This window comes from Tiliqua scincoides, chromosome 9, assembly GCF_035046505.1.
Source record: "Tiliqua scincoides isolate rTilSci1 chromosome 9, rTilSci1.hap2, whole genome shotgun sequence".
NCBI classification, from domain to species: domain Eukaryota; kingdom Metazoa; phylum Chordata; class Lepidosauria; order Squamata; family Scincidae; genus Tiliqua; species Tiliqua scincoides.
Genome location: NC_089829.1, coordinates 17,813,648 through 17,841,360, shown reverse-complemented (window position 1 = coordinate 17,841,360; position 27,713 = coordinate 17,813,648). Strand labels below are relative to the sequence as shown.

Here is a 27,713-nt window from a genome sequence, read left to right as displayed (position 1 = left end):
TTCCTTGGGTCTTAGAATGCCTTACAAGGCAATAATGTCACTTCCAGTTTCCCAAAGAATACGGATGCCATGTTTTTTTGGCCCAAACAGCCATTCTGAAGCCCACAAAGCTTCGGGGCAGTGTGTGCGGCCTCTGTAGGGCTCAGGAAAGCCTCCAGACCAGACCAGAGCCCAGCCCCAGTTAGCCCCAACTGGGGGGATGTCACTGGTTATCCACGGTTTAATTTAACCACAGGGGGTTCCAGAACAGAACCCCCGCAGATACGAGGGCATGCCTGTAATGATGACTCCATTCTTGACAAATTGTTTATATTAGCTATTTAATGTCTTACGTGTAGAACGATGTGCAGCAATTTTTTAGAAAAGAATACAGGCGTCATCATCCCCATATCTGCAGGGGATGTGATCCCCCCCGCAGATACAGGAAACAGTGGATAAAAGCAAACCCAATTTCCATGGCCCCCACATACCCACTTCCTTCACTGATATTGTTTATACTTATGCAAAGCAATTGGTATCTTGCTTTTACAGGACACTATAAGCAGAAAGCTTATAGACCAGAGTTCTCCAGGTCCTATCCTGCGGGCTGGATCTGGCACCCTGCCTTTTCTCTCCCTGCACGAATAGTACTCACTGTTCTGCAAGGGAGCAGTCCTTCCCCACCGCTGATCTCTCCCAAACTGAGCTCCAGCCTGCCACTTCTGGGTTCCATTGCCCCAGCAGCCACTGCACACGGATTTCTGGGCAGGTGCAGCAGGCTGAAGTTCAGTTTGGGGGAGATTGGTAGCAGGGAAGGGCAGCTCCCTGACAGAATGATAAGTGCCAGTCGTGCCAGAGACGCCTTTCCTGTTGCACAGTGGTCTCCAGTTTGGAGACCGCTATTATAGACAGATAAGAAGGCAGGAAGCCTGCACACTAGAGAGGATGACTCAGTGAACATTAACAGGAAACAGGAAGCAGGTTCCCTTTGGACCAACAGGCAGGAAAGCAGACAGCAGCAAACTATGTAGCCCTGGCAGAAGGCAGGCCAAGTAGAAGTCAAAGGTGGGCCCTTCCTGCCTGTTCCCCTGCCCTGCTGGGGAGGGCTGTAGCATAGCCAGTGTCAACTCAAACCATACAGCTGGGCTCCCAAACTGCCCTGCCCACCTCACCATTATCTTGAGTCCCAGTATCCTGGTCGCCTTGGAACTTCTTCTGTTCCTCATAGTATTCCAGCACTTCAGGGGGCAACTTTTCCCCAGGGATGCGAGGAGGCAACAAAAGGATATTGTGGGAGTCGTAGCCCTTTAGCATACGCAAAATCTAAAATTAAGAAGACCCATTCAGAGTCAGATCAATGGTCCACTGAGCCCAGGACAGTATACAGAATAGATGTGATCTTCCAGATCTCTCCCAACTCTGCCTCCTGAGATCCTTTCACTGGCCCTTAGTAAAGGCTTCCCCTTAAAAGAACAGCTCTGGAGAACCTTTAAGAGCTAGCGGAATTCTTTTCTAGCCATTTGTACTCCACTTGCTCCTCTCATACACAAGGGATCCACTCCTGGAAAGCTAAGCACTGTCTGAAACAGCACTAGAGGACATTCCACTGAAGAACAGGCAGGAGATGATTAGCCAGAAAACTGCTCTCATTAGCTGCAGGAACTGTCCACCAACCCAGGACAAAGATGTAATGAAACAGCACTGAAGGAAGCAGCATTCACTAAAGCATCACTGGAATATTTTCAAGAGATCTTCCTTCTAAATCCTATGGATTCTCTACAAACTCCTGCTTTGTGTGCATTGATCCTGAGGAAATACAGCCTGGGATGTGCTACTAAAACAGTCTCCAGATCTCCAACCAGAAACGTCCAGTCTGTAAACTAGACATATCTGTGTACGCCCCATTCTCAACTGGCAATATTCTTTCTTTTGTAGAATGTGCCAGCTGTCAAACTGACTGCAAATCATATAAAACTGTCAGATATTAGCACTGTTTGCCAGGGGACACTTACTGGGGTTCATAAACTAGAGGGAGGACAATAGGTATGCTGGTGAAGAACTTTCAGAGAGCCTTTAGAGAGCCAGTGACCTGACTTTTGGAAGAGGAAAGCGTCGGGCACTGCTGGCAAACTTGAGAGTGCCCAGTCCTTAATTGCCCTGGTCCAAGCAGTCTAACACTGGCTTCCTGAGAACAAGGGTGACACAGGGAGCAGCCAGGAGTACAGGACTACCTGCCTACCAGACAGGACATAAACACAGGGAAGCTGCACAAGGGGTGAGGGCTTGGTGCACATAATCACCTTGCCTTCACCTAGGTTCCAAGACCTTCTCAGGTCAATTGGAAGGACAGCTGTGATGCTCATTTTACCTGTTCCTGGTCAAAACGTCACCACTTATAGGCAAAGAACCTACGGGGACCCCCCCCCCTTTACATCAGAGACATGCATGTAAGACCAAAGGATCTGAATCTCTGGATTTCAAGTGGGCTGCCCAGCTGCAAGAATTTTAAACCTATGCATTATGAGCCATGAGGTGGACTGCTAGGGAGCAGCTGAAAGAGACTAGCAGCGGACTTGGATCAGGGACGCCTCAAATCCTCAAAACAGCTCATTTTGTTCAAAATCTAAAGTCATCCCCAAAGTCATTCCCTCCCAGAATTGGATTATCCCACATATGCCACCCTGAAGCTTCCTGGAGAAACACAACAGGGACTGTATGAAGACGTTTGGGAAGGCACAGCTTAGAAGGCAGCAGGCTGGCTCCTCGTTCTCACCCGCTCCTCCAGCAGATACTGTTGGTCCAATTCCAAGGAGTAAAAGTCAATGGGGAAACTGCAGGGGTTCTTCACCACCACCTCAGCTTCGTCCCCAACAGCGTAAGGCAGGAGGGGCCCGAGCTCTAGGATGGAAGGGTTGAACTCAAGACGTGGCTCCAGTCCCTGCCCAGAGACATGCAGGTGCAGCTGCTGAGTGCTCTGCAAAACACTCAGGATGAGCGTGTGGCGATAGACTTTCTAAGATACAAGACAGACATGGAGAGATGATGTTACTACCAAGAGAAGAAAAGCAGGAAGGCCCAAGGGGCTGCTCCTGCCATCAGCATAATCACCCCTGGAGTGTTACAGATACAATGCCCGTGTGCCAGGCACAAGTCTTTTCCCTGTCGTAAGTAAGAAGGGCCCTGCTCTGCATGGCTAAGGTGACACACTGATTGTCCAATCCTATTTGGACACCGGGTTGATGTTGCATGGATGCCAGCAACATGTCAGCTGCATCCTAAGCCAATCCTGGCAAGACTTCACCAACAACTGGGGGGAATTTATTAGAGAGAGGGAAAGTACTGATCAGCTGATTTGTTTGGAGGTTGATAATATAAAGGAGTTCAGGAGCTGGCAGAAAAAACTTCACTGTCTCTCTGGATGAGTGAGTAAGCATGAGGAGTTTGCTTTTGTGTTCCTTTCCTCCTGTTGGTTTCAAAATGGGAAGTGATTTGTATACCCTCTGTCTTAATTACTTTACAGTGCAATCCTATCTTGCGATGGAACAGGCAGACCAGGAGGCTTGCATTGTATCCAGCGCGAGATAGGGCGCCAAAATGGCTCAGCCAGAGGTAAGGCGAAACCCTTCCCCTTGCACCCAGGTAAGCCACTGCAATCCCTATGGGTCTCCTTGGACTTACACCACTTCAGGAGGTGGCATAAGTTTGAGGAGAGTGGAGCAGTTTGAAGCAACTTCACGCTGCTCAGGAACAGGGGTTGGGATCTGGCATAACAGCCGAATCTCAGCCCCACCTCCTGCTCGCCATCTGCCTGCCCTGGGAATGCCCTCTGCCCACCCTCCCCCTGCCTTGGAACGCCTCCCTCCTGCCTCCTCCCCACCTCCCCCAGAACCCTGAGTCGGCCAAGCTCAGCCGATGCAACTTACCTGGGGGAAGCTGCCACGGAGGCTGGATGCAGCCTCCATGTGCTGGTGCAGCTTCCTCCTGAGGAGGTGCAAACATGCTTTACAGCACATTTGTGACCCTCCTAGGCTGGAGCAAGGGACTTGCACCAGTCCAACATGATGCACCCTTAGTTGCCTTTCTAACAAATTTGGTCTTAAATTACTCTAATAAATTGAATTATTCTTTGCGGGGTTTTGTTTTGAAGGAACTGAGTACTCCTTACCCTAGTCTAACTATCTCCCCGAAAGGGAAGCAAGTTGGTGCACTGTGGCTTGGGTACAGGACTGTAACATAGCCCTTCCCATTAATACCCCAAGTGTCCATGGAAACACCAACACCTGATGGCATCATTGCCATGAGATCGGTGTGACAAGTCAGTGCCTCATCATGTAACACCTGTATGATGTCCAAGAAGCCAATCACTGCATCCAATCTGCCCCAACACTGACAGCCAAAGAAATGCTGCCAAGGTGAACTGAGCAGGGAACAGCGGCAGGTGCACAGCCAATGAGCGGTCAGTGCACCAGCCATCCCTGCTGAGGAATGAGCAACACAGCAACAGGCACTATTCACAAGTGTAGGGAGATGCCCGAAAGAGGCACAACAGGAAAAAAGGAGGCCATAGCATTCCCACCTTCTACAGGAGTCACAGTAGCATCAGCAGCAAAGAGGCACAAACAAGGAACAGCCTGAAGCCCTGCATCCAGGGTTCAAGTTCCTTCATCCAACTCACATGTTCAAGGATTACCTTTTGAATACAGCAAGGGCAGCTCCCTTAGAAGAGGGCAGCAATGTGAAACACACACAAAGCCCCTCCACAGCAACGGTTTGAGGCCCCATGAGGGTATTCACTACCTTTTATCAGGGGAGAAACAAGTCATTGGGGAAGCCTCAGGCAAAACAGGGTGAAGGTGGCTCACGGCACAAAGGCACAGGCTGGGAGCCTGGCAAGGGGGATTTCAGCCCAGCCAAGGAAGTTTCTCTCACCAGCAAGGCACTCTCCTTTTGCATGACTAGCCAGAATCACCCATGGCAGGAACAAAAGAAGAGGAGGCAGATCTAGAACCATACTGGCAACTCCACAAAGCTAACACCTCACATCACCACAAGCAGGTACACCTGGCTCGGAGACTGTAGCACATGAACCTATCGGAATGAGGACTGCATCATTGGGCTGGTGTGTGACAGAAAGCACCTACAGCAGGAGTCCACCCAGACCCATGCTCTTTGCTATACTCCTAGCACCATAGTGGCTTAACCCACCCCACCCCCTTTGCAAAAGTTGGAAGACTCTCACTTCCAACTATATAACATTACTTCCACTGGCCACAGAACAACCAATCCTGGCCGCCTACTACCTACCTCCTCTCTTGGTGCAAACTTGACCTGCACATTGAGTCGTTCTCCAGGGGCCAAGATCCCATAGGGGGGAATCATCTCAAAGACTTGGGGCTTACTCTTTAATTCTCGGCGCATCTTCTGACGTAAAAACATGGGCATGTGCTTGTCCACCTGAGGTTACAAGAAATGATTCAGTCACTTCCAAACAACTGTGTTTCCATGCCACTGTTCAGAGACCTCCTGCCCACTCAGAAACATGGCTCCAGTTTCGGTGCCTGCTACACGGTACAGACACCAGGGTTGCTTACATTACCCCAAGAGAGACCCAGGTCTGTAAACAGTTCAGAGAAAGAGCTCTTCTTGGAGGTGTTGACCTCCATCTGGGAGAACAATGGGCTTCTCTGTTGGGAGTGAACAAGCAAGGAGTTGGAGAGGTATACAGAACTCCGGCCTCTGCTCCTCCAATAGTAAAGACAGAGCACTCTGCCTGCGGTCTTGCCATCAGCATCAGGTAGTGTTATGTAGCACACAAGAGCAGAAAAGCAAGCCTATCCCATTTTCACATCTCTCTAATGAGCCTCTGCAACTGTGCCTGTAACGTCAGCTTGATCTCTGTGCTGTGAGAAGCCTCACTAGCCATTGCTGCAGATCAAGCAGCTATTTGAACCACAAGAGCAGATCCGTTGCCAACCCCATTGACTAAAGCAAAGTGGACATGAAAAGCAAGAAAGGATGATGAGATGTAGCCCCCGTCTTGCCGTGATTGCTTCCATTACCTTTCTCATTTGCTCGGTGCTGGTGGTGAACCACTCACATGTGACCTGCAGCTGGTTGTGAAGCTGGATGGTGTCCACTTGGCACATTCCACACTGAACAGCGATGAACTCCAGGTTGTTGTTGGAGATGCAGAGGGATGGCATGATCACCGCAGCACGGAGAGAGACATTAAACGTGGGCCCAGAGATGACCTGGGGCAAAGAATAAGGGCAGAGTAGGAGAAGAAATTGGGAATGGTAGCATGATGGGATGTGATAGATGGTTTGGCACAGTGAGATGATGCAGGGATAAAGGAGCTAATAAGCAGCCCATCCTGGGGCATTCCACGTACAAATGCTTTTATGCAAATGCCCAAGGTCTCCGAGCAAAGATGGGAGATTTGGAATGTCTGGTGACAAGCACATTACAAGCTAGCTGTGATCTGGAATGTGTCACATTTGTGGCACTTCCTTGTCTGGTGCTATCACAAGAGGGGCCAGCCCAGGAGAAGGATCACAACTGCAATGGTACCTTGATCGGCAGCAGCACTTCCACCTCTCCAAGGGGCCGGTTGGCACTCTGGGGATCAAACCGCACTTCAAAAGTCTCTGTCTCGCAGAAAGGCAGGTTCTTCACTCGGTCCAGTTCAGCATAGAAACCTGGACCCAAACAGCAACAGAAAGTCCCATGGAAAGAAACTATTATCGTGCACAAAGAAGAGATGTCATGCCTGAGCAGTGTAGGGACCTCAAAGAGACTTCCCCTTATGAGGCAGGTGGCATTGTCATCACTCTTCCTACCTGTAATACTGAGTGGAGGAGGTGGTGATCATGTGAGACCACACAGTTTTTCCTCCATTTGCAAAACTGAGCAACTCTGCAAAACTCTTCTGCAAATTGGTAACTGCTAAGGTAATCATATCAACAACTGCAAATGGCTAATGTTAGTTAACAGGCTTTGGCACAAATGGAGAGAAAGGACCTGCAGAGCAGGGAATGATGCATGTGTGAGTGAGTGCACATGGCCTACCATGTTTTTCTGCATAGATGTGCACATGGTGCTGGGGCAGTCATGTGGCATTCTGATTTGGGATGAGAGCAGAATAAAGAATGATAGAAAACAAAGATAGCCAAAGGGACAGGCCCAGCAGTAGGTGAGACATCAAATGACCAACAAAGCAGGCCCATTTGAGCAGCACAAGAACACAGAGCCCAGGCAATTGCTGTAATGCAGCCTCTTCCTGGTTCTCTAGGTAGGGCTGCTAGGAGATTGACCAGGTGATTCTTGAATGGCTATGACAAGCCCTTCAGCACAAGTGCAGCAGGGCTGAAGGGAGCCCTGAGAGGCTAATGCTATACTGATGACACACAAACCTTTCTCTCTCTTAGCAAGGCCTACAGAGGATCTGGCCACAGCAGAGAATTTGGTGTCCACACTTGTCAGCACCTCACTTGGACACCTCCAAAGAGCTAGTCCATTTGGAGCTGGTGTGGTGTGTGAGGGGACGGGACTAGGCTGTGGGAAGAGAGGTGAGCACATGCACTGCCCATTTCTTTGTATTCCTCTTAAACAACTGCTCAGGACTTCAGGATGAGCTGGGATAGTAACAGGAAAAAAATAAGCAATTGGTCCTCATTACCTGTGTCGCGCAGTTCCCGTCGGTCTGCATAGAAGGACACGGGGAACTGGCTGGTGTTGGTGATTTTGACAATATGTGTTCTTATGGTACCCAAGATGATGTAGCCAAAGTCCAAGATGTACTCAGGAAGTTGTGCTCTGAAAGAGACACATCATGAGGGTTGAACAGATGTTTAGTATAAAACTGGGCATCCTAGAGTTATACTTTTGAAAGAGTGTCAAGGATTCAGACAGCAACCCCCAATTCAAGAGCACCCAGACCTAAATGCTCAGGTATCAGCCCATAGAGACGGTGCCCTAGACTGGCTCCAGGTAGAGCCCTCCTTCACCACAACTTGCCCTCTCTTTGTATTTGGCTCTAAAGGGCAGCCATCTCTCCCCCTTGCTTATAGTAAGAAGGAGACAGCAGCAAAAGCAGCTTTTGCTCTATCTGACTGGAATCCGGGGGGGGGGATTGGGAGGAGAATCCCAACAGTGCTTAGGTCCTCTTTGCACTGGAGAGGGGAAGGATCATCTTTTAATATTGCCCTAAATCCCAGTCTGCCGAACAATGATTGACAGTGTGGGAGGAGGGACTAATGCAGCTTGTGCCGCAAAGAAAGTCCTGAATTACAGTGAACGTGTGGTTGCAAATCCCACGTGAGTTGAATCCCACAGATGTGACTCATGGATGCGTTTTTCCATTGAATAGCTGCCTGTTTGCCTGGGTCTAACATTCTCCTCCATACGACCAGTCACAGAAACAGTTTAGCAGCTCTTCTTTATGTTATTTGTTTGTTTTATATCCCACCTTTCCTTTGCCAAGGAAAATGCCCAAGGTGGCTCACAAGTTTCATTAAAAAAAAAACTGAGCTTGCAAAATAGAACACTAAATAAAACCAATCAATCAAAACAGTTGGGGTATAATCCTCTCAACAGATTATATCGGCAAGAGCTCCCACCCACACCACTGCCTCCTGTGTCTCTGTTAACATTTTTAGGGGAAGGGAAACAATGAAGAATCCAACTAGGCAGGAGATGCTCTCCCCAAACTCCAGATCCAGAAGGGGCTCCACTGTATCCTATTCCTCCTGCGACTCCCCAACCCCCTCCCACCAGGATTATGGAGATGAGGAAGAACAGGGCCCACCATTTATCACTCAGAGGGTCATCCCCTTCGGCATATTATACATCATATGCAGCTGCATTTAAAAAAGGAGGCTGTTGGGTTGACCTGGACAAACCACTGTTTGATTCTCACCCCTGTGTGAACCATCTGCCATCTTCCTCGCAGCAGGGTTTGGTGATTATCCCCCAGGCATAGATCGGCATAGGCAGCCCAGCCCAGTACCATATGAAGCTGCCTCCCAACAAGGCAGTGTGCCATATAGCCCTGTACTAACAAAACTTGAGACTAGCAGGAGAGCCAGCACCTGCTCCAAAATCCTTTTACCTAGAAATACAGGAGATCTGAGCTCCAGCACACTTGTGAAAAGTGCTCCACTCCCTGCCCCATCAAATGAACAGGATGGTTGTAGATCCAATGTTTATCTTTCAAAGAGAGAGGAAGTATCCTTCAGAGGATGACCGCAAGGAGAATATGGGCACTAACTTTACAAGTTTCCGGCGAGCTCGCTGACTGGTGCCAGGGTCCTCCACTGGACCATAGGAGAGGAACTTCTGTTGCTCTAAGGCATGCTCCTGAACAAGAAGCCTTTCCATTTCCATCTGCAACTGAGTGTCAAACTGCAGAAACCAAACAAAGAACTAATCACCCTGCTGACCTAATACTGCCCTTTTGGCCAGGGCAACAGGCACAAGACTGCCCTCTTTTCCATGGGCAGGAATGGTGACTGCTATAGGCTCTGCTCCTCCCCTCTCCTGGGGTTGATGCTCATTCCCTTTCTTGGAGTTGATGCCCATCACTGCCCTTCTTGTGAGGCCTCCAAGGCATTTGCCATCATTCAGATTCCACATCCACTGCCCTGGGGCTGAGTGGTGGCGACAGCAAGCAGAAGGCCATGGACCAACACTGATCAGGAAGCACCAGCACAGCCCATCCAAAACGTTCCAAGAAGCTTCTCTTCTCAGTGCACCCACACTGGACAAAAAGGGACCTGCACACAATTCAGGGAGAGCACTTTTAATCTTACTGCAGCAATGGAGTCGTCTGTGGTTGGTTCTGTGGCTACTGCCTCTGAGTTACTGTTGGAATCTTTTTGAGACTCTTGCTCGGTGCGTTGCTTTGCTTCTCGGAGAATTCTCCTGTACTGCTCATTTCCTACCAAAGGAAGAAAAGGGCAGGTATATATGCCAGGAGATCACTGAAGTTCTGCTCTGTGGGCCTGTGACTCTCCCCCTCCTTGCTTCTAGTGAACAAGGAAGCACTGAGCAAGCTGCTCCTACCTCTAATGTTTCTAGGTAGATCCATGCAGATTCTGGGGAAATTTCCCTCCCCCTTCAGGGTGATGCTGTCTGGTTCCAAGTGGGCCACCTGAATTTGGAAAGTCCTTTGGAAAACTTCAGGCACGCCAGGCAAGTAATAAACCTTCAGCACCTGCTCCTTCTCTGATTCAATAAACCCCTAAAAGATACAAGCAGTAAAATACTGAATAGGGAGAACATCTGCTGTCTAAACAGGCATCCCCACTAGACAGAAAATGGTCCATTCGAGCTGCAGAGCCTCTCCCATCTTATCAAATACCATTCAGGCACTGGGACTGGGATAGAAGATTTGATCCCACCCTGACACATTTACTGCACTGAGGAAAGAACATCTATCAAAAGTCTGTGAACCGACTATTAGTACCCAGATGTTGTGTTTGGTGGTAGTGTAGGGCTTGAGTGGTTCAGCTGTGATGGTGGGTGGGGGCTGATCTGAACTGGGACCACAACAGGGGTAGAAGGACAGTTTAAATCAGTGGTTCCCAAACTGTGTGCTGTGGCACCTCAGGGTGCCGCAACAAAGTCACAGGAGTGCCTCAGGATGTCCCCAGTGGCCTCTTCTGCCTGAGCCGCCATCTTGAATTGCTCATGATCTTGCATGAACCAAGATGGCTGCACCAACGAGAGTTGGGAAGAAGAGGCCACTGTGAAAGAAGTGTACTAAGTCCATAGTAAGTTTGGAAACCGCTGGTTTAAACCATTCCATAAGCTGTGGTCTGGAGAGGACTTTCCTTAAGCTATCTCCCCCCAGAATAACCCACTTCTCCCTCTGTGTTTTTGCCTCTTTCTGCTTGATATGTTGCAATCTTTCACTCAGAGCACATGGTCTCTAAAAAGTCAAGTGGAACATTTTGCCCTGAAAAGGGTAATATGCTAGACAGGTTGTCATGGCCAGGGTGGGATTGGTAATGACTCTGCTGCTACCAGCCCAGGAAACTAGGCTAACTAGAGGGGTCCCCTGAGCCAGAGCCCTTCCCCTAACTTAATATAAGGAATACAGTATTCTAATATTCTTAGAATAAGACAAAGAAAAATACAAGAATAAAGATTTTATTAAAATACTAAAAGAAAAAATATGCCAAAAATAAAGCCAAATAAGCCTTGGGTGCCCTTCGGGGAGAAAGGCGGATTACAAATCCAATAAATAAATAAACAATAAAAAATAAGATGGCAAAGTCAATTAAACAAGCAAAAACAACAGAGTCATCAAATCTGGCAGAAAAGGAGTTACTTCTACAAATACAGTAAACAAATTACCACAACTGGCCAACAGTAAAGCTCTAAGATTGGGCTGAGACCTATCACATGCCTCATAGAGCAGTGTTTCTCAAACACTAGGTGGGTTGTGAGCCAATTTCAGGTGGGTCCCCATTCATTTCAATATTTTATTTTTAATATATTAGACTTGATGCTACCATAGAATGTGACTGCATTTGGCGAAATGTTACAGACCTGTACTTTTAACAGACTACTATGTATATGCTTTTAACAAAGATAGTAAATAGGACTTACTCCTGGGTAAGTGTAGGTAGGGTTGCAGCCTAGGATTGTTAAAAATTTCCCTGCTCGATGATGTCACTTCTGGTCATGACATCACTTCTGGTGGGTCCCGACAAGATTCTTTTTCTAAAAAGTGGGTCCCGATGGTAAATGTGTGAGAACCACTGTCATACAGGGTTTTAAATAACCACTACACTACAACAGAGTTGAGTAAAAATAGCAGACAGAATACAAACCAAAAAATAGAATAAAACCTGGCGGTTTCTAAATACGCAGTCCCTAACTTGATCAAACACTAAATTCCATTAGGATTCTGACTCACAATCACAGGAATCCCTTGCTGGGTTCTCTCTTGAGCAGTATCCAAAAAAGAAAGACACAATTCTGGGTTCTTGGGAATTTATCCTCCAACTGGGAGGACACCCCTGCTTTCTAATTGGATGGCACTAGCCTTCCACCCTTCCTAAATGTCCCCCAGGGAAAAGCCATGTAATTAGAGCATAGCTGGGATACTATACTAACAAAAGAAGGGGGGAAGAAATTATACACACATTCAGGACCTTACAAAGAAATAAGCAAAAAGGAATTAATGTGCCCATGAAATATAACAACTTCACGACACGAGTGCAACATCCAAGAAATATTTTCTTCTTCGGCCCTTTCTGCCTCCCCCTTTGTTACCAATTCTGTCCCCTGGTGCTGCCTGCCCTTCTTTCCTCAACTTGTGCTTGTACTCACCTCAACAGGCAGAGTCAGTGGCACACCAGGAGGAGGGTTGTCAGACGACGATAGAATGGCATCAAGGACTGAGAACTTGAACCCAACTTTCCCAGTATTCTGCAGGGTGATCTCGGCCTCGCTCACTTGATCAAAAGGCTAACAGGAGGGACATAAGAGTATGAAGGCAACATGAAAAGAAATCACTGTGTTGCCAGCCTGAAAGCTTTTTGCTCACCATCCTTTTGGCCCTTCCATTCCCCATCACCAACTATTCAGTTGGCAGGACACAAAACATGTTAGAGCAGATACATCGTTTGAGTTTGGGAGACATGTCTTGCACAGAAGCATTCTCCATGTAGACCATGGACTCTTCACATGAAAAGCAGCAGCCCCCATTTATTCTTCAGAGGGGCAAAGGACCCTGTCATCTTCATCAGCATAAGGAGCCAGTCTATATATATTTTTCAGTAGGGTCCAAAGGAAAGGGTTGACGTGTACAGAGAAGAGCAACCACTACCACAAGCACCCTGAGACACTTGGCCAATCTTTTCAACTTGCTGGTAATTTTCACCAAAATATATACAGATGTTTAATTCACTTGTCTCAATATTCAACAGAACAGGATTTCATGGCAACTCTGGCTATGTCCAGATGCTCTGAATTCAACATCTGAGTTCTGCAGTTTTTGGAGAAGTGAAAACTCTTCAGACACATCCTAGGATGAGCAACTCCTGGAATTACTCTGGGACAGGGAAAGGGGGTTACTGGACCTGAAAAAATCCAAAAGAAGGACAACTGAAAGAGGTCATCACCACCTAGGAAACTGGAAACCAAGACTCTCAAAGCCTGCAAAGGTTGCAGGTGGAGTAGTATAGGTTTTGCCTTGAGTAGAAGAGCCAAATCCCTCCCTGAATTTTTTTTTTTTTTTTTGGGGGGGGGCTACACTCAGAGGTTAGTGGTGCAGTAATCTGCCCCCATTGGTCTGATGTCAACCTCAGGCACCATGGTCTGAGGAAGGTGAGAAGGTGGTGCCTCTTCCCTGGAATGGAATATGCATATTCCCTGCATGGAATATGTAATTTGTTGAGGAAATGACTACTGTGGTAGTTGGAGTGTGTAGGGGGGATGAGGAAAGAGACAGTATGGCTAGAGATTTGGCTAAGCAAACCTTTCTAGTGCACAGCCAGGTGCTTTTTAAAGTTCTTTCCCCTACAGTTGATTGTTCTGAGAACTAAATAGCAACCCCTGCTAGATAGTTCAGCTTTGAAACAATTCCCACAAAAATAGGAGGCTCAAATTCCAGAAACATGTACAAAATATTTAGAAATGGGTTGCCCCAAAACAGAGTGGTTTCAGCAGTGCTTGTGCAGAAACTGCCCTTGGTGGGCTATGCCAAGATATGAGGTGTAAGGGAAAAGATGATGTGATCAGCAAAAGCCATCCAAAAGAGCTCTGAAAATAAGGCCAATGGCCAGCTCTGCCCTGAGCCAAAGTGCTGCTTGAAGGGGTGTGCAAATTTTGCCCCCCTCCAGCATTTGTACATGAGTTAGCATGCATGCCTTGCACCTGCCAGCACTTCCTCATTCTCCTTATTTGCTCCTGGCAGTTTAGGAGACCAGTCAGACGGACAAGGAGAGGGAGGCGTAGCAAGGCACAGCCAATTGCCCCCTTGCCTTGAGTTCTGGCACTGCCTCCTTCCCAGGCTATCCTGTTTAAAACATACAACAGGAGCGAAGCGTGCTGGGAATGCTCAGGAAGGAGGTGGTCAAGCCTTGGTACATGGTGCGGGAGCAGAGAGTGGACTGCTGCATCACCATGCCTCATTCTCCTGGCCTGCCTGCTTTTCTGAGCAGAGAATGAGGAGGCAGCAGGAGTTTCTCCATTTCTTCCTCTAGAGGTGGGCTGCTGCTGGTCTGACCCTCTTCTTGATCACTCTCAGCATGTGGGATCAGAGAGCCAATTGAAGCAGCATACTAGAGGGGTGCAATGGGCAGAGGTAACTGCACTGGACCCCTCGTCAGGTTTTTATTCCCTGCAGTTTTAAGCTTCATAATCTATAATTTTAATTGGCCACTCAAACTGCAGCTGGCTTCATCATCACCAGCAGCAGTACTGCTCCTACCTGGAGCCCATAGTCAATCTCCATTCTGTCAAATGCATAGCGCACGACTGAAGCCTCGCCAGTCAGCAGGATCCTGTAGGTGGGACCCCCTTCCACTTCGCAAAGAGCTTTTACACAGGCAACAATGTCGGCGTGGCCATAGAAGGTGAAAGTCATTTGTTGGGACTCGTTCGGTCGGAGCATTCCATACAGTGGCAGGATGTCAAACACCTGATTGAGAAGGAGAGAGGCACGCAGGAACCAGCATTAGGTACCCATGGCTAAGGCCAGGCTGAAACACTGAACACAGGCTTTTAAGTTTTGTAATCTGTAATTTTAATTGGCCAAAATCACTAGAGACAGAATCCTTCTTTGCTGAAATTACTACTGGGAAAGGAAGGGTCTGAGCTAGTTTAGGAATGGGGATCCTGGCATATAGTTTCTTTGGTCAGAGCTACAAGGCATCCTTTTTGGCTGAAAATTTCTGGGACCAACTTACTGCCACCTGCTGGATTTGCTTCATATTGCAATTAACTCAATTTTTGTGTTGAGCTGGGGACAGCCTAGGAATGCTGAGCCACTAACTGTACCTGTGGATTACCTGTGACTGGAACCTAAATGACACAGCCTTGCCTTGGTGCACAGACTTTGGGAGGGAAGTGGAGATGTTGGGATTGAAGGGATGGTTTATGAATAAATATTGCTGTTTTACAATAACAGGTGTGGGTTTTTGTCTTGGGTGTGTATGTTTGCAGGAGGAAGCCTGCTACCCACACATTCAAATCAGGATCCCATGTTTCCCTGGGTGAGGGCTTGAGCCAGAACAGAGGCACAGAAAACAAGCAACCTAAACCCTGAGCTTGGTTTCAGTGGTTTGAACTCAAGGTTACTCATGTTTTTATTATAATCCACCTTGGTCTATGAAAGTTCAAGAAGTGAAACTTCAGCATCTGCTAGGCTTGACTTAACATGTAACAAGTGACACCTTATGCTGATCTGGCTGACTCATCTCAGGTGGAGGAGAAGCACATGCTTCTCCACCACCACTTTCTTGGGGAGAGAGCTGCTGACCTCCACTCCCGAGGCAAACAGTGGGGGCTGAGGGAAAGGAATGTAGCTGAGGTGATCTCCATGGCCACCTGCCATTCTGCAAACACAGTTGCAACTATTGCCCAATCGTCCACTGCCCCATCTCTGTGTGTGTGCATGCGACAAAGAGAATGAGTGTGGGAGGGCCAAAGGAGAGAATTAAGGGGAAAAACTCTTTTTCCTCTCTCTGCCAGCCTCTTCTTGCACCACGAACATTTTGTCATGGAGCCTGCCTGTTATTGCTATTGACAAGTCACTTTCAAATCAAATAATGACATCCAGAGACCAAAGTCACAGATGGGCTCAGTGCACAGGTTTATAATCAAAGGGAAACAAACCCAGAAAGAGAGACAGAGGGTAGAGGCAGTAGGACTCACAAACTTTTCAGAAAAATTAGTAGCAGAAAAACAAAAACAAAAAGTGAGATGAGGAGTTGGGCTGTGGGTATAAAGGGGATGATGCAGCTGCACACATGCACCTGTGCACACCAGGGTCACCATCTCCACTGTGCATGGATACATGTGCAAGAAGTAAAAAGAAAGCAGGAACACAAAAATGGGGAGCAAGAGCTAGGGCCAGAGGAACGCCTGCTCACTTCTTCCACGCCGGTTACTGGATGCTCCTCAGGTTCTGTACACCACAGCAGTCCCTTGCCCTCTGTCTTAGTTTCTGACTGGCCTGTCTTTGAAGGTGCCTCTTCCACTTCTTCAGCATGCGGTGATAACGACTACAAGAACAAGAACAGTGTATTCACACTCCTGCTGCTTGGGGCTCTTTGCCACAGTTGCGCAGGACATAGACATTTTTCCACTGTAACAGCTGGAAGAGGTGCCAGAATCTTTTGGCTTGGAGGTTTCCCGAGAGAAGATGGGCGGGAGGGCCAAGTTCCTCTGCTGCATCTACATGACCAGGGCAGGTATTAGAGCACCCTCGATCAGTTAGGCCAGCAATATCCTTAAAGGCACTGACTGGCTTTTACCAAGCTGGGAGAAAATGCCAAGGATAGATCTAAGTAGTGGAAAAGTGACCCTAAATCTACCTGAACTCCTTGTCATAATTTTCCTCCATCCAACCACAAACAGTCACAGAATTTCCCCTAAAGTGACAGTTCAAGTGAATTTGCTGCGCTCCTGGCAAAACATCTGTAGCGATTTTAAGGGAAACTCAAGCATTTCAGTAGAGTGAGTGAATTTCTCCAGTGGGTTACATGTCTCTGTTTCCACACAGCGCACCCGAAAAGGAAGCACCCCCTCTGCCTTTGTGCCTTAAGCCAAGCAGCAACATGGATCATGAGTTCTAGAAATGCCACACGCTCTTTACACTCTCACATAACACCAGAACCAGGGGACATCTACTAAAATTGAGTGTTGGGAGGGTTAGGACAGACAAAAGAAAATATTTCTTTACTCAGCGTGTGGTCGGTCTGTGGAACTCCTTGCCGCAGGATGCGGTGATGGCGTCTGGCCTGGACGCCTTTAAAAGGGGATTGGACAAATTTCTGGAGGAAAAATCCATTACAGGTTACAAGCCATGATGGGCATGTGCAACCTCCTGATTTTAGAAATGGGCTATGTCAGAAGGCCAGATGCAAGGGAGGGTACCAGAATGAGGTCTCTTGTTATCTGGTGTGCTCCCTGGGGCATTTGGTGGGCCGCTGTGAGATACAGGAAGCTGGACTAGATGGGCCTATGGCCTGATCCAGTGGGGCTGTTCTTATGTTCCACCTGATTCCTGCAGAGAAGATGCATCTGCCTGTGGAAAAGGGGTCAGTCAAGATTTCTGCTGACATGCACAGAGCGATGAAGTTCTGGGGCCAGGGAAGTTGCAGCTGTTAACTCTCATGTTCATGGCTCACCATATGAAGCAGTGATTTATTTTTGCCCACTTTGCCTATCCTCCTGTGAAGTGCCAGAAGAAATCCAAACAGCCCATTTCTTCCTGATTGCTGGCAAAGTGTTGCCATCTGATGAACATGGAGCTCAACAAATGCTCCAGAAGGCAGACACAGCATCACAGGAAAAAGGATAAAAACAGGGCACCCAATAAGCTGAAACATTTTTTTTTAGTCTTGTAAAAGGTGGGTCCTCATAGAGGTCGTATGAGGAGGGTATGAGGTGGGTCCTCATAGAGTATCGTTTTAAAAAGTGGATCCCAGTGTTGAAAAGCTTGGGAACCACTGGACTAACACACTCTACTTGGACTGCCCTTGAAGATGGTTCTGAAGCTTCAGCTGGTGCAGAAAGCAGCAGCCACGGCACTCAGTGGTCAGAGCACATCACAGCTGGCTTCCAGTAGGCTTCCAAGCTCTCAGTGAGGAACTTTTCAACACTGGCTTTGTGATGAGTAAATTTTTAACTGTCATGAAGGTCTACAAACTTCTCACCGTGGACCTCCAGCAGTCTAGGCACGTTACTCACAACAAGATTTTCAAGGCTAGTGAGGCAAAGCCTAATACGAACCTGCTGTAATATCTGACAAAGAAATGTCCAAAGATACTTCCTGGTTCAGGGTTGAGGAATATCCTTCAATGCTGCTATCTTATTCAGGAGAGGACGCACCTTCTTGTTTGCCCAGGAATCCAAGATACTTCTACATGGTCACATCCAGGAGCCTTTTTGGGGAATTGCCTGTAATCCCACCTCTAGCATGGCTCTGAAGACCATTTCCAGGGATTACTGAACACAATATCATCAAATAAAGCCAGGGCGTATGCTTGTCATTGGACCAAAATCTTTCCCACCAGCCTACGGAAAATGATGGCTGCCTCATGCAACCCAAACAGCATGTTCTGAAATGGAACAATCCATTTGTTCACCATGCAAAACAAACACAGGGTGCAATCCTAACCAACTTTCCAGTACTGGCATACCTGTGCCAGTGGGGCATGTGCTGCATCCTGTCAGGTCTATGTTCTGGATAAGGCAGAAACACAGCCAACAAGGTGGTTCAGGAACAGGTGCAGATTGCTGGAGTCAGCAGGATCAGCAAACACCTGTGACTGCCTCACCCTGGGTGTGGCTTAGCCTACACTGATTGGCCACTCCAACTACTTAATGTTTGGTCTATTGAGCTTCCAGTGCAGCAGTAGGAGTGTAGTAGGAGACTACTGAACTGCTGCCAGTAACGTGGGAGGCTGGATGTGAGTATATATATGTTGTTACTGACCATGGAATGAACTTTGACTGTGTATCTTGGAAAACTGATTTGGATTTGTTGTTTATGGACTGACTGCTCATCGTGCTGACTAGGACTGTTTACTGATTACTCTACCTGTGATAACCCTTGCTCTGAAATATAACCACTGCATTCAAAGAACTCTGCTGGTGTATGCTGTTTTGTGTGCCTGCTCATCCAAGGTTCCATACCACTCTTTACCAAAGGGTTGCAACTCTAACACATCCTACAGTTGGGGGGGCAGTCACAGAGGCCTCCACAAGGTAAGGCAATGTTTGTTACCTCCACAAGGTAAGGCAGAGTTGCATTGCCCTTATGTCAGAGCTGGAAAGTTGGTTAGGATTGTGGCCACAGTTGAAGATCTCCATTCTGATGATTACATAAAATATGGGTGTACATTATGCCTGAACCAGTATGCTCATAGCCCATAAGGGCACATGAACTCCTAGGTGTTGCCAGGACAATCTTCCTTGAGACCTAATGTGACCTAAGGATACCCCTTTGTTACTCCACCAACTTAAGGACAAGATAAATCACTTGCTAAGCAGGCACTGTTACCCTATAGCCTCCACTTCCATCAGGGCAAGGCTGCCAACAGGTGTTATCATCTAGTAGCTGTCTAGCTTCTGTCTTCATCGGGCAGCAGGTGAAAACTCAGACTGGGTGAGGGCTCTGGAGAATGAGCAGATGCTATTACCTTTGCTTCCATGCCATCACCTGCTGCATCCAAAGGCTCTTTAGAGGAAGCCTCTGCACCACTCACTGAGTTGATACTTTCTTCCACCGCTGCTTCTCTGAAATGATAAACAAATATTGATACAGAAAAGTACTGAACTGCACTCAGGGTACACCTGGGCACCTTTCTTTAACAGCAAAAGCACTTGGCAGGCTCTGGTAAAATTCTTTAAACATCTATCTATAAAATCAAACATGAACAAGTTTGCTTGACCTACAAGTTGTTATAAACCAAGGGAATTCTTTGCAAAATCAATGACTGCATGCATCTTTTTATTCTAAGGTTTATTCAAAGCAGTTAATTTACACAATTTTTCCACCCCATTCTTCCAGTATTTGGCCAACAACATTTAACTGCCATAACTGAGAGCCCAATCCTATACTTCCCGCCACTTCCAGAGAATGTTTTGTGACTGCTGTAAGGCAAATGCCACTGATGGAAGACACTCCCGCCAGCAGCTGTGCCCAATAACATAGGGCTGTAAGTCATTCACTAAGCCGTGAATCTCTTTCTGTACTGTGCCATAAATCATGTAATAAAAGCACTTGGCTCTTAAATCAACAGATATCCAACAATTTCCTAATTGCACTGACAGGCTGATTCCAAAAACACTGTTTAATAAAAGCCCTTGAGTCTAAGAGCAGATAGGACTATTCAGTAGCAGCCTGTGTCTCCTGGATGCCTGAATCCCCCCCCCCCCACAGAATGCACCCAAATGGGTGTGGGAACCCTTCCCCCCATGATAGTCCATCTTGTGGTCCATTTTCAATAGACCACAAGCTGAAGATGAGTCAGCTGCATGATGTAACTGCAAAAAAAAAAACGAAAACAAAACACAAAAACTACTGCAAGGCTAGGCAGCAATAGAGGCATGGAGTCACACAGTTCCACTCTAGCTTGCACTAACCTGACCTCATTTGGAATCCTGCATCCAGTTTTAGGCACTACATTTTAAGGATGCCATTAATAAGCTGGAGCAGGTTCAGTGGAGGGCTGACAGTGGAAAACCAAGTCTTACAAGGAAAGGTTAAAAGCACATGGTACATTCAGTCTGGAAAAGAGACTACGAGGAGAAAGAACAGCTGCCTCCCACTATCAGAAGGGCTGTCACACAGATGAAGGGGAGGACATACTTTTTGTGGTTCCTGAGAGGAGGACAAGAACAAATGGGTTGAAATAACTGGGAAGCAGATTTAAGCTAGACATGTGGAAGGATTTCCCAACTATAAGAGCATTGCATCCTTTTATTTCACAATTGATTCTACTCCCAAAACTTCCCATCTTTCCAAAAACAACCTGCCTCATTGGAGGTATCAAAGCAGAGGCTGCACAGCAATCTGTTGGGGTTGCTGCAACTGCCTGAAAGGAGCATGGGTGGGTCTGGATGATCTCAAAAGGTAACTTTCAACTCTATGATTCTATGACAAATCCTATATTCCCATCACGTTTACAAAAATCACAAGTTCTGCACCTTACATTTCAAACATTGCTTCAAAGTCTCATCAAGACGTTTAACTTTTAATCTTAACCAAGCCACGTTGGGTGCCCTTTGGAGAGAAAGCTGGCGTATAAATCTAGCAAAATAAATGAATGAATGAATAATCTTTACTGGATTGCAGAACCACTGCAGCAGCATCTTCTAACACTTCTATGGATCCTACTCATTGAGATTATTGCCGCCATCTGAGACACCATACATATTTCCACTGGCCAACAGACAAATTCTTAAATTTCTTAACCTGTATGTAGCGTTTATCTACATTCTGATTTAAGACATTTCATTCCCTGAGTTTAATAACATCTCCAATGTCATATTTTTGCCAAAATGGATTTTATGCACTATTTTAACCCTTCATGCCTATATACTGAAACGGGGCTGATAAGAGGCTGCATCATTTTGGCGGCAAACCTATATACACTTTCCTGAGAGTAAGCCCATTTAACACAATAGGACTTCCTTTTGAGTAGACATGGCTACGATTGTGCTCTTTCTCTCATAATTCATTCTAGCCTCTAAAGTGCCCATCAGTATCACGGTATTTGCATCCTGGATGACTGTGTCTGTCAAATGCATCCCAGTTATTGGTGTCCCTGGACATTCACATTTGAGGTTTTTTTTTGCTTCACAGTCATTTGCATCCCACTATAACTGGGCAACGCCTTGTTATATAGCCTCTTATCCCATCCCTAACCCTAACCCTACCTTTTAAACAATAGGTAATGCATTTTAAACAATAAAAAGTACATCTAATATAGTTATATATTGGGACCCCAATGTCCAGGATGCAAAATGCACTGACACAAATGTACAATACCAGGACGTGTTTGACCAAGACACAGTTGCCCATGACGTAATGCACCTGTCACCCTGCCCATCTTTCCACAGGTGTTAATGGTCTAATTCAGGGGTGTCAAACATAAGGCACAGGGGCCGGATGTGGCCTGCAGAAGCTTTTTATCTGGCCCTCAGGCTCTCAACTTCTGAGCAGTGCTGAGGTGGACTGCTGAAATGGCAGTCCACATGAAAATTGGGCTCTCCCATAACTTGAAATATGATCAAGGTTTGCATATTTTCTTTTCAGTCGTTTGCAGCTAATGTTCCTAAGTGAGAAAAAGCCCTTATTTTTGGTTAGGACCTATTTAATGACATCACTTCTGGTCCTCAGCAGACATCATGAATGATATTCGGCCCACTGTATGAAATGAGTTTGACACCCCTGGTCTAAGTGCAGTCAGTTCCCACCCTGTCCACTTAATTCACCTTCTTGCCCCTTTCCTGCTGCTCTTGGGTGCTCACTGCAGCTGTTCTACCTTTCGCTCTTTCCAGTCCTCCTGTCTCATTGTGCTGTTCCTATTCTGCCTGTCAACCTTCATGAGTTCTTCACTGATGTCAATGGTTCCCAGCCCCAGTGGAGCCTAGATAAGCCATCCATAGCCCATAAAACTCTAGTTCTAGGTCTGGTAGAAAGTAAGCAAAATGACTGAGCTGCCTGGAAGGCTCAGGGCAACACGGCGGCCTAGCCACCTGTGGTGTCAATACCAAGGCAGAAATAGGGGCCTGTCCTTACTGCACACACCTTGAAGAGTCTTTGCTGTCTTCATTACTTGCCGGTGCCACTTGTGGGGGCAGTGGTAGCGGCAGCAACTGGGCCTCTGGCTTCTCTGCTGTTTCCTGCTTAACTGAAGGCTGAACCACTCTGGGGCTGAACCTGAAAAATCCAATGTCATTTTGTCAGGGAGGCGAACGCCCAAACCAGATCTTCTGACGCTGGCCTCGGTGCTGCTTTCCAGATTTCCTCCTAGCTTTTATCCTGAACAAACTAGGAAGGTGTTATGATAATTTACACCATTAAGTGAATTTTTAAAAATTTGTAAACAATAGGGTCCACGTTCACGCAAGAATTCTTAACTTAAATGTAAAATAATTTCTTAATTGACTGAACAATAACTAATATAACACCGATCCTTAAACGAGGATCTAGGAGATTACAGATTGTTAGCCTAATAACACAGGCCAACACACATTCTGCTTCCTTAAACCAATTCCTTAAACCATGGTGAGTAAGCCTACACCATGGCTTCTTCATGAGGAAGCTGCTTGAACCATTCACTAATGAGGCTATACTATATCTCCAAAACTAGACGTGATAGGGAAAAACAGATGCCATTTTTGGAATCTGCACCCCAAATTCACATCAAACCACCATAAAGTTTGGGAAAAACTTTTCTGATCCTCAATTTTGTAGGCCTGTGTAATTAGCCATGAGGCAAATTGTTGGAAGGTATTGCAAAGGATTGAACCTGCAGAAGAACAGGTGAGGAAGAGTCAGCATGGGTTCTGACAACCTTAATTTAGAATGAGGCAGGAGGGAATCCAGCAGACCTGCAGTTGAGTTCAGCTCCTGAAAAAACACAAGCCCTGGAATGAAGTGGGAGAATGAGAATGGAGTGTCTCAATTTGGATAGCAGGTGAAAGACACCATCTCTGTGTGCTGCCATGCATGAAAACATCCTCGTAAGTGAAAAACTAAGACAGCCAGGACCAAGTTAAGGTAAAACAGTTCTCCCTGATACACATGTATTAAGGGACTGCTCTGAACCTATGAGGTCTTAAAAGGAATCAACCCACTCATCCAACCAGCTTAGGCAGTACTGCCTGCACAAACTGGCAGTGGCCATCCAGGGTTGTGGACAGGGCTAATTTTGAAGTGCAGGAGCACTCTAATACTTATTTGGGATATTTATCAACCCCATTTTTCAATTTTTATACGTTTGTTTTAAACTACTGCAACCCACTGCAAGAGTCTGGCATACAATGAGCTAGAGATCTTTTGAAGCACTGAATGATAAGTTTCAATGTAGGCATAAAGTAGCAAGGGAAGGCAACACTTTAAAGGAGACTTAAGGCAGAGCTCCAGGGACTCAACAAGGTTTTGTAGACTGGCGTATTATGTCAGAAAAACAGACCAAGAGGAAGAAATGCTGCAGAAATCCCAAGGGATGCGCAGCAACGAGGACAGAGAGGGCTGGCAGTTTCAAAATTGATGTGGCTGACTTGGTCAGCCAGGGCACACATGTCCCAAAAATCTGAAATCAAAGATTCATCAACAGCCAATAACATTCTCCCTACCAGCATCAGGCAGAATATCCACCCTGTCCTGCACTGAAATCCTGTCAATTAGTAAGCTTACATAAACAAGAAGAGCTTCATGCATGAGATTGGAAGAATGACTTCTGTGCATGCAGAGTGGACCAGGAACCAACAGGTTCTCTGACCAGTTGCAGAGCCCAGACTGCTGCTGGCACAAGAGAGGAACAATTCTCCACTCATACTTGTAGAGCAGTAGTATGTGTGAAGTGAACCACCACCACTGAACATCATCACCATGGAACAAGCTATCAGGGTACATTGGCAAGCTCTTCTAGTACCTTAGGATGCTGTTCCTCCAGTCTGGCAAAGGAGGGCTCTGCCAGGAGCCAGTCTAGGGTGCTGTCTCACCTTCTCTGAGGACTTAAAACTCATGGATATCAGAAACCATGGATATCTAGAGTGTTGCAAACTAAAACCCAAGTGGAAGGCTCCAAACCCATGGATTAAGAGGTGAAAAAGCGGGAAAGAGTTACTTAGATATTCCATTGCAAACAATTCACAAACTTCTCACAGATAAGGAAACCCACATGTTTTGCATCCAAACGTGCACTTATTCAGTGGGAAATGCTCATTTCCACATAGGCTTCTGCATGTTTGGTTTGGGCCTTAGTTTCCGCTTGCTACTGACATCTGTTTCTTGTGAGACAGAAAACTCTCCCGACCCAAAGGTCTCAGTCCCTCCTCCTCTCCAGAGATGGCTGCAAATTCAAGAGTGCGTTCTCTTCCCAACAGCTATGTCATTTAGCCCAACATATCAGAAGCGCAGCCCTGAGCTCAGGTTACACAACAAATCTCTCCTCAGTCTTCAATCCATCAAGCGGTTTCCCAGCAATGGGTGAGACAGGCAGAACTAAGCGATGTGATCTGCTGACACATTTCTGTTGGGGTGTATCCTTGGCTGCATTTCCCCCACTCTCATCCTCTTGTTACAGCCATTAGTTTTGGAAGGATGGAGGCATCCACAAGACTTTTCGGACAATGAACGTCTCTGCCGGAAGGGGCACATTGCCTAGTAACACAGACAGTAACATTCACTGACAAGACGGGCTGGGAAGAAAATAATTGGGTGCAGGACTCCGGTATCAGAAGCAGCAGAGGCTGGTTCTCAGCATCTTGCATGGTTCGGGATACCAGCAACCTCAGCAACTTTTGGGCTTGCAGGGCAAACTACACATTACAACAAATGTGTAATGAGGCTGTATATGCTGGGCATGTGCAGTGGTCTGAGCAGCAAAACAGGGCAAAACCATAGCATGAATGGGGGGCTTTAGCACTTTGCCCCCACCACAGTTCTGGTCCCAATTGCACCCCTTCCCCCTTACTGTGTTTCACTGGAAAACACTGTCCACTGAAAGCCAAAATAAGTTTTTTTGTTTATCAATAAAATATCAGAACATCAGATAAACTGGGCACACCACACTGGAATGAAAAAGCAGGCTATATATTTTTAATCAAATAAGGGGGAGTAGGATCCCCCCTTTTGGAGTCCTTCCATCAGGTCCATATCTGACCTGAAAAATGCAATATGAGAATGAGCCCAGACAGAGTTACGTAGACCATTTTTGTGTTCTCCCACCATCATAGCTGCAATGACGCAGAGGCCTCTGAAGCAGCTTACTTGTATGTGGTGAGAGAGGAGCCTGCTGGATGCTTATCCTTCAGCACTCTGACAGCACTGACAGAGGAGTATACACCACAATAGCTCCTCTCTTCTCTGACTCATCCAGGTTGGAGAAAGAGAGTGATCATGGTAGGTGCTCCTCCCTCAGTGCCACTGGGACACAGATGTAGGAGCACCCCCAGCTGCTCCATGGGGACACACATGCACAAACATGTGCACACACAAGCACTAAGGGGCTTGGCCTGAGGACCCTACAAACCTTACATCAGGAGTGACGTCAGGGCACAATTCTTGCAATTCAGTTGCATTTCCAACCACACAGTAAGGTGCAATGAAGGTGAGCATTCCTCAGATAGTGTGAGGCAGCCTCCTGGGTTGGCAAGATGTCTTGAACTGGTTCTCAGAGAGCAGAAGGATTTCCAGTTTCACAGAGCTGGATCATGGAGTCTACTCCCTCACCACTTGTCCTGCATCAGCAACCTTAACGCCCAGTCCTGTCTGAAGTCTCCTAGGAAAAGCAACTGGTTCTAGTAATGAACCACTCTTCCTGAGTCTAGGAATCCAGTCACGCATTTAAAGCTGTCCCATACAGTCAGATCATCACTTTCTGCAGAGATCCCTCTAACTGAGATGGCAGGGATTGAACCTGAAATTCTGTTGGCAACCTTCAGTCTCGAAAGACTATGGTATCGCGCTCTGAATGGTGGTTCTGGAACAGCGTCTAGTGTGGCTGAAAAGGCCAATTCGAGAGTGACAATCCCTTCCACACTGGGAGCAAGTGCAGTCTGTCCCTGGTCTGTCTCCCTGGCTATGGGCTTTCCTTCCGCTCAGAGGCCAGGGTTTCCCACTTGTTGAGGTCTACTCCTAAGGCCTTCAGATCCCTGAAAGCAGTGCACAGAAAGTGTGGCCTACCACTGGGGTCCGCCGGAGTGCACTTTGGTGCAACATCCCAGTGTGATGCTTTTATGGGAGAGAGGGTCAGCTCCACCTTTCCTCCTATGGGCTTTAGCACTGACATCCTCAGAACTGACATCCCTTTCCTGGCTGGTTTAATTGTGTCCCTTTAAAAAGGGGCATAAAGATCCATCAGAGGCTTAACCAGTGCCAGCCTCACTGTGTATGCCTCACAGGTGGCACTTCTGCTCATGCAACAGAAAAGGGTATTTGCCTTTTGACAGCATGGTTCTCCCACGCTTTCAGCACATCACTACACATGGAGCAGCAAGACAGTTTTTCAAAGAACTTATGCAGAAACTGGAAGTGTTTTCATGTGAAAACAGCCAAGGGGGCAAAAAATGAAAGGTTAAGACTGAATAATTAGATTTAAAAAACCATAAAAGTCACTGCCCTAATTATAAGGTCCAGAAATAAAACTAAATAAATTGCATTCTTCACCCCTAGCTGAAAAACAGATGTTAATCCGAATGACAATTAGTTACTGTGAGGAAAGGCATGGATGGAGTGGACAGAATGGCTGTGACCTGATTTTTAGCTACCCAACTGTCAGGCTGCATTAGCTGGATGTAATTATTTGATACACTTGGTATCAGAACAGAAATAATATCTGACAAGCTGTGCTTTATCCTGGCCAGTTAATGACCAAACAGAGGTGTGAACAGCTTTGAGGTTGCCTTTGGGCTCAGCTATTCCCTGGACAGTCAGGTGCTGTCTGTAAAAGGGCCTGGTGGAACAGCAGGATTGCCTAATTAACACACGTGGCTGAAAAGAAAGGGAACCGCAAACCGGTCTAGGACTGACGTCACATCCAGATGGTTAATGAGGAGCCCTGTAGAAGGAAGGGCCTGATACTGTGAACTGCTGGCTACGTGCCTGTGCAATGGATAGTTAGCCTTTGTACAAGCTTTGTCAATGTCTTAAATGCCATGGGAAAGAGAAAATCTGAAGGCGCTAATGTATGCAGAGTTTTTTAAAAAATCTCAAACTGAAACACATTCTGTGTCACAGCAACAACTTCCAGATGGGTAGCCATGTTCATCTGCAGCAGCAGAAGCAGCCAAGACCTGAAGTGTCACCTTAAAGG

General features: G+C 46.8%; 1 protein-coding gene across 1 annotated transcript in view; it reads right to left on the bottom strand.

The window, feature by feature from the left end:
• The window catches only part of LOC136660620 (hydrocephalus-inducing protein-like), a 103,078-nt gene that overhangs the window by 65,167 nt on the left and 10,198 nt on the right, over positions 1-27,713 (bottom strand). The window contains exons 6-18 of the mRNA XM_066637927.1: positions 19,362-19,458; positions 16,086-16,217; positions 14,423-14,632; positions 12,319-12,456; positions 10,042-10,219; positions 9,789-9,916; positions 9,248-9,381; positions 7,658-7,794; positions 6,550-6,677; positions 6,039-6,230; positions 5,284-5,433; positions 2,753-2,992; positions 1,152-1,302 (exon numbers count right to left, since the gene is read on the bottom strand). Of these exons, the coding sequence (XP_066494024.1) occupies positions 1,152-1,302; positions 2,753-2,992; positions 5,284-5,433; positions 6,039-6,230; positions 6,550-6,677; positions 7,658-7,794; positions 9,248-9,381; positions 9,789-9,916; positions 10,042-10,219; positions 12,319-12,456; positions 14,423-14,632; positions 16,086-16,217; positions 19,362-19,458 (2,015 nt within the window). The remainder of the gene's footprint in view (positions 1-1,151; positions 1,303-2,752; positions 2,993-5,283; positions 5,434-6,038; positions 6,231-6,549; positions 6,678-7,657; positions 7,795-9,247; positions 9,382-9,788; positions 9,917-10,041; positions 10,220-12,318; positions 12,457-14,422; positions 14,633-16,085; positions 16,218-19,361; positions 19,459-27,713) is intronic.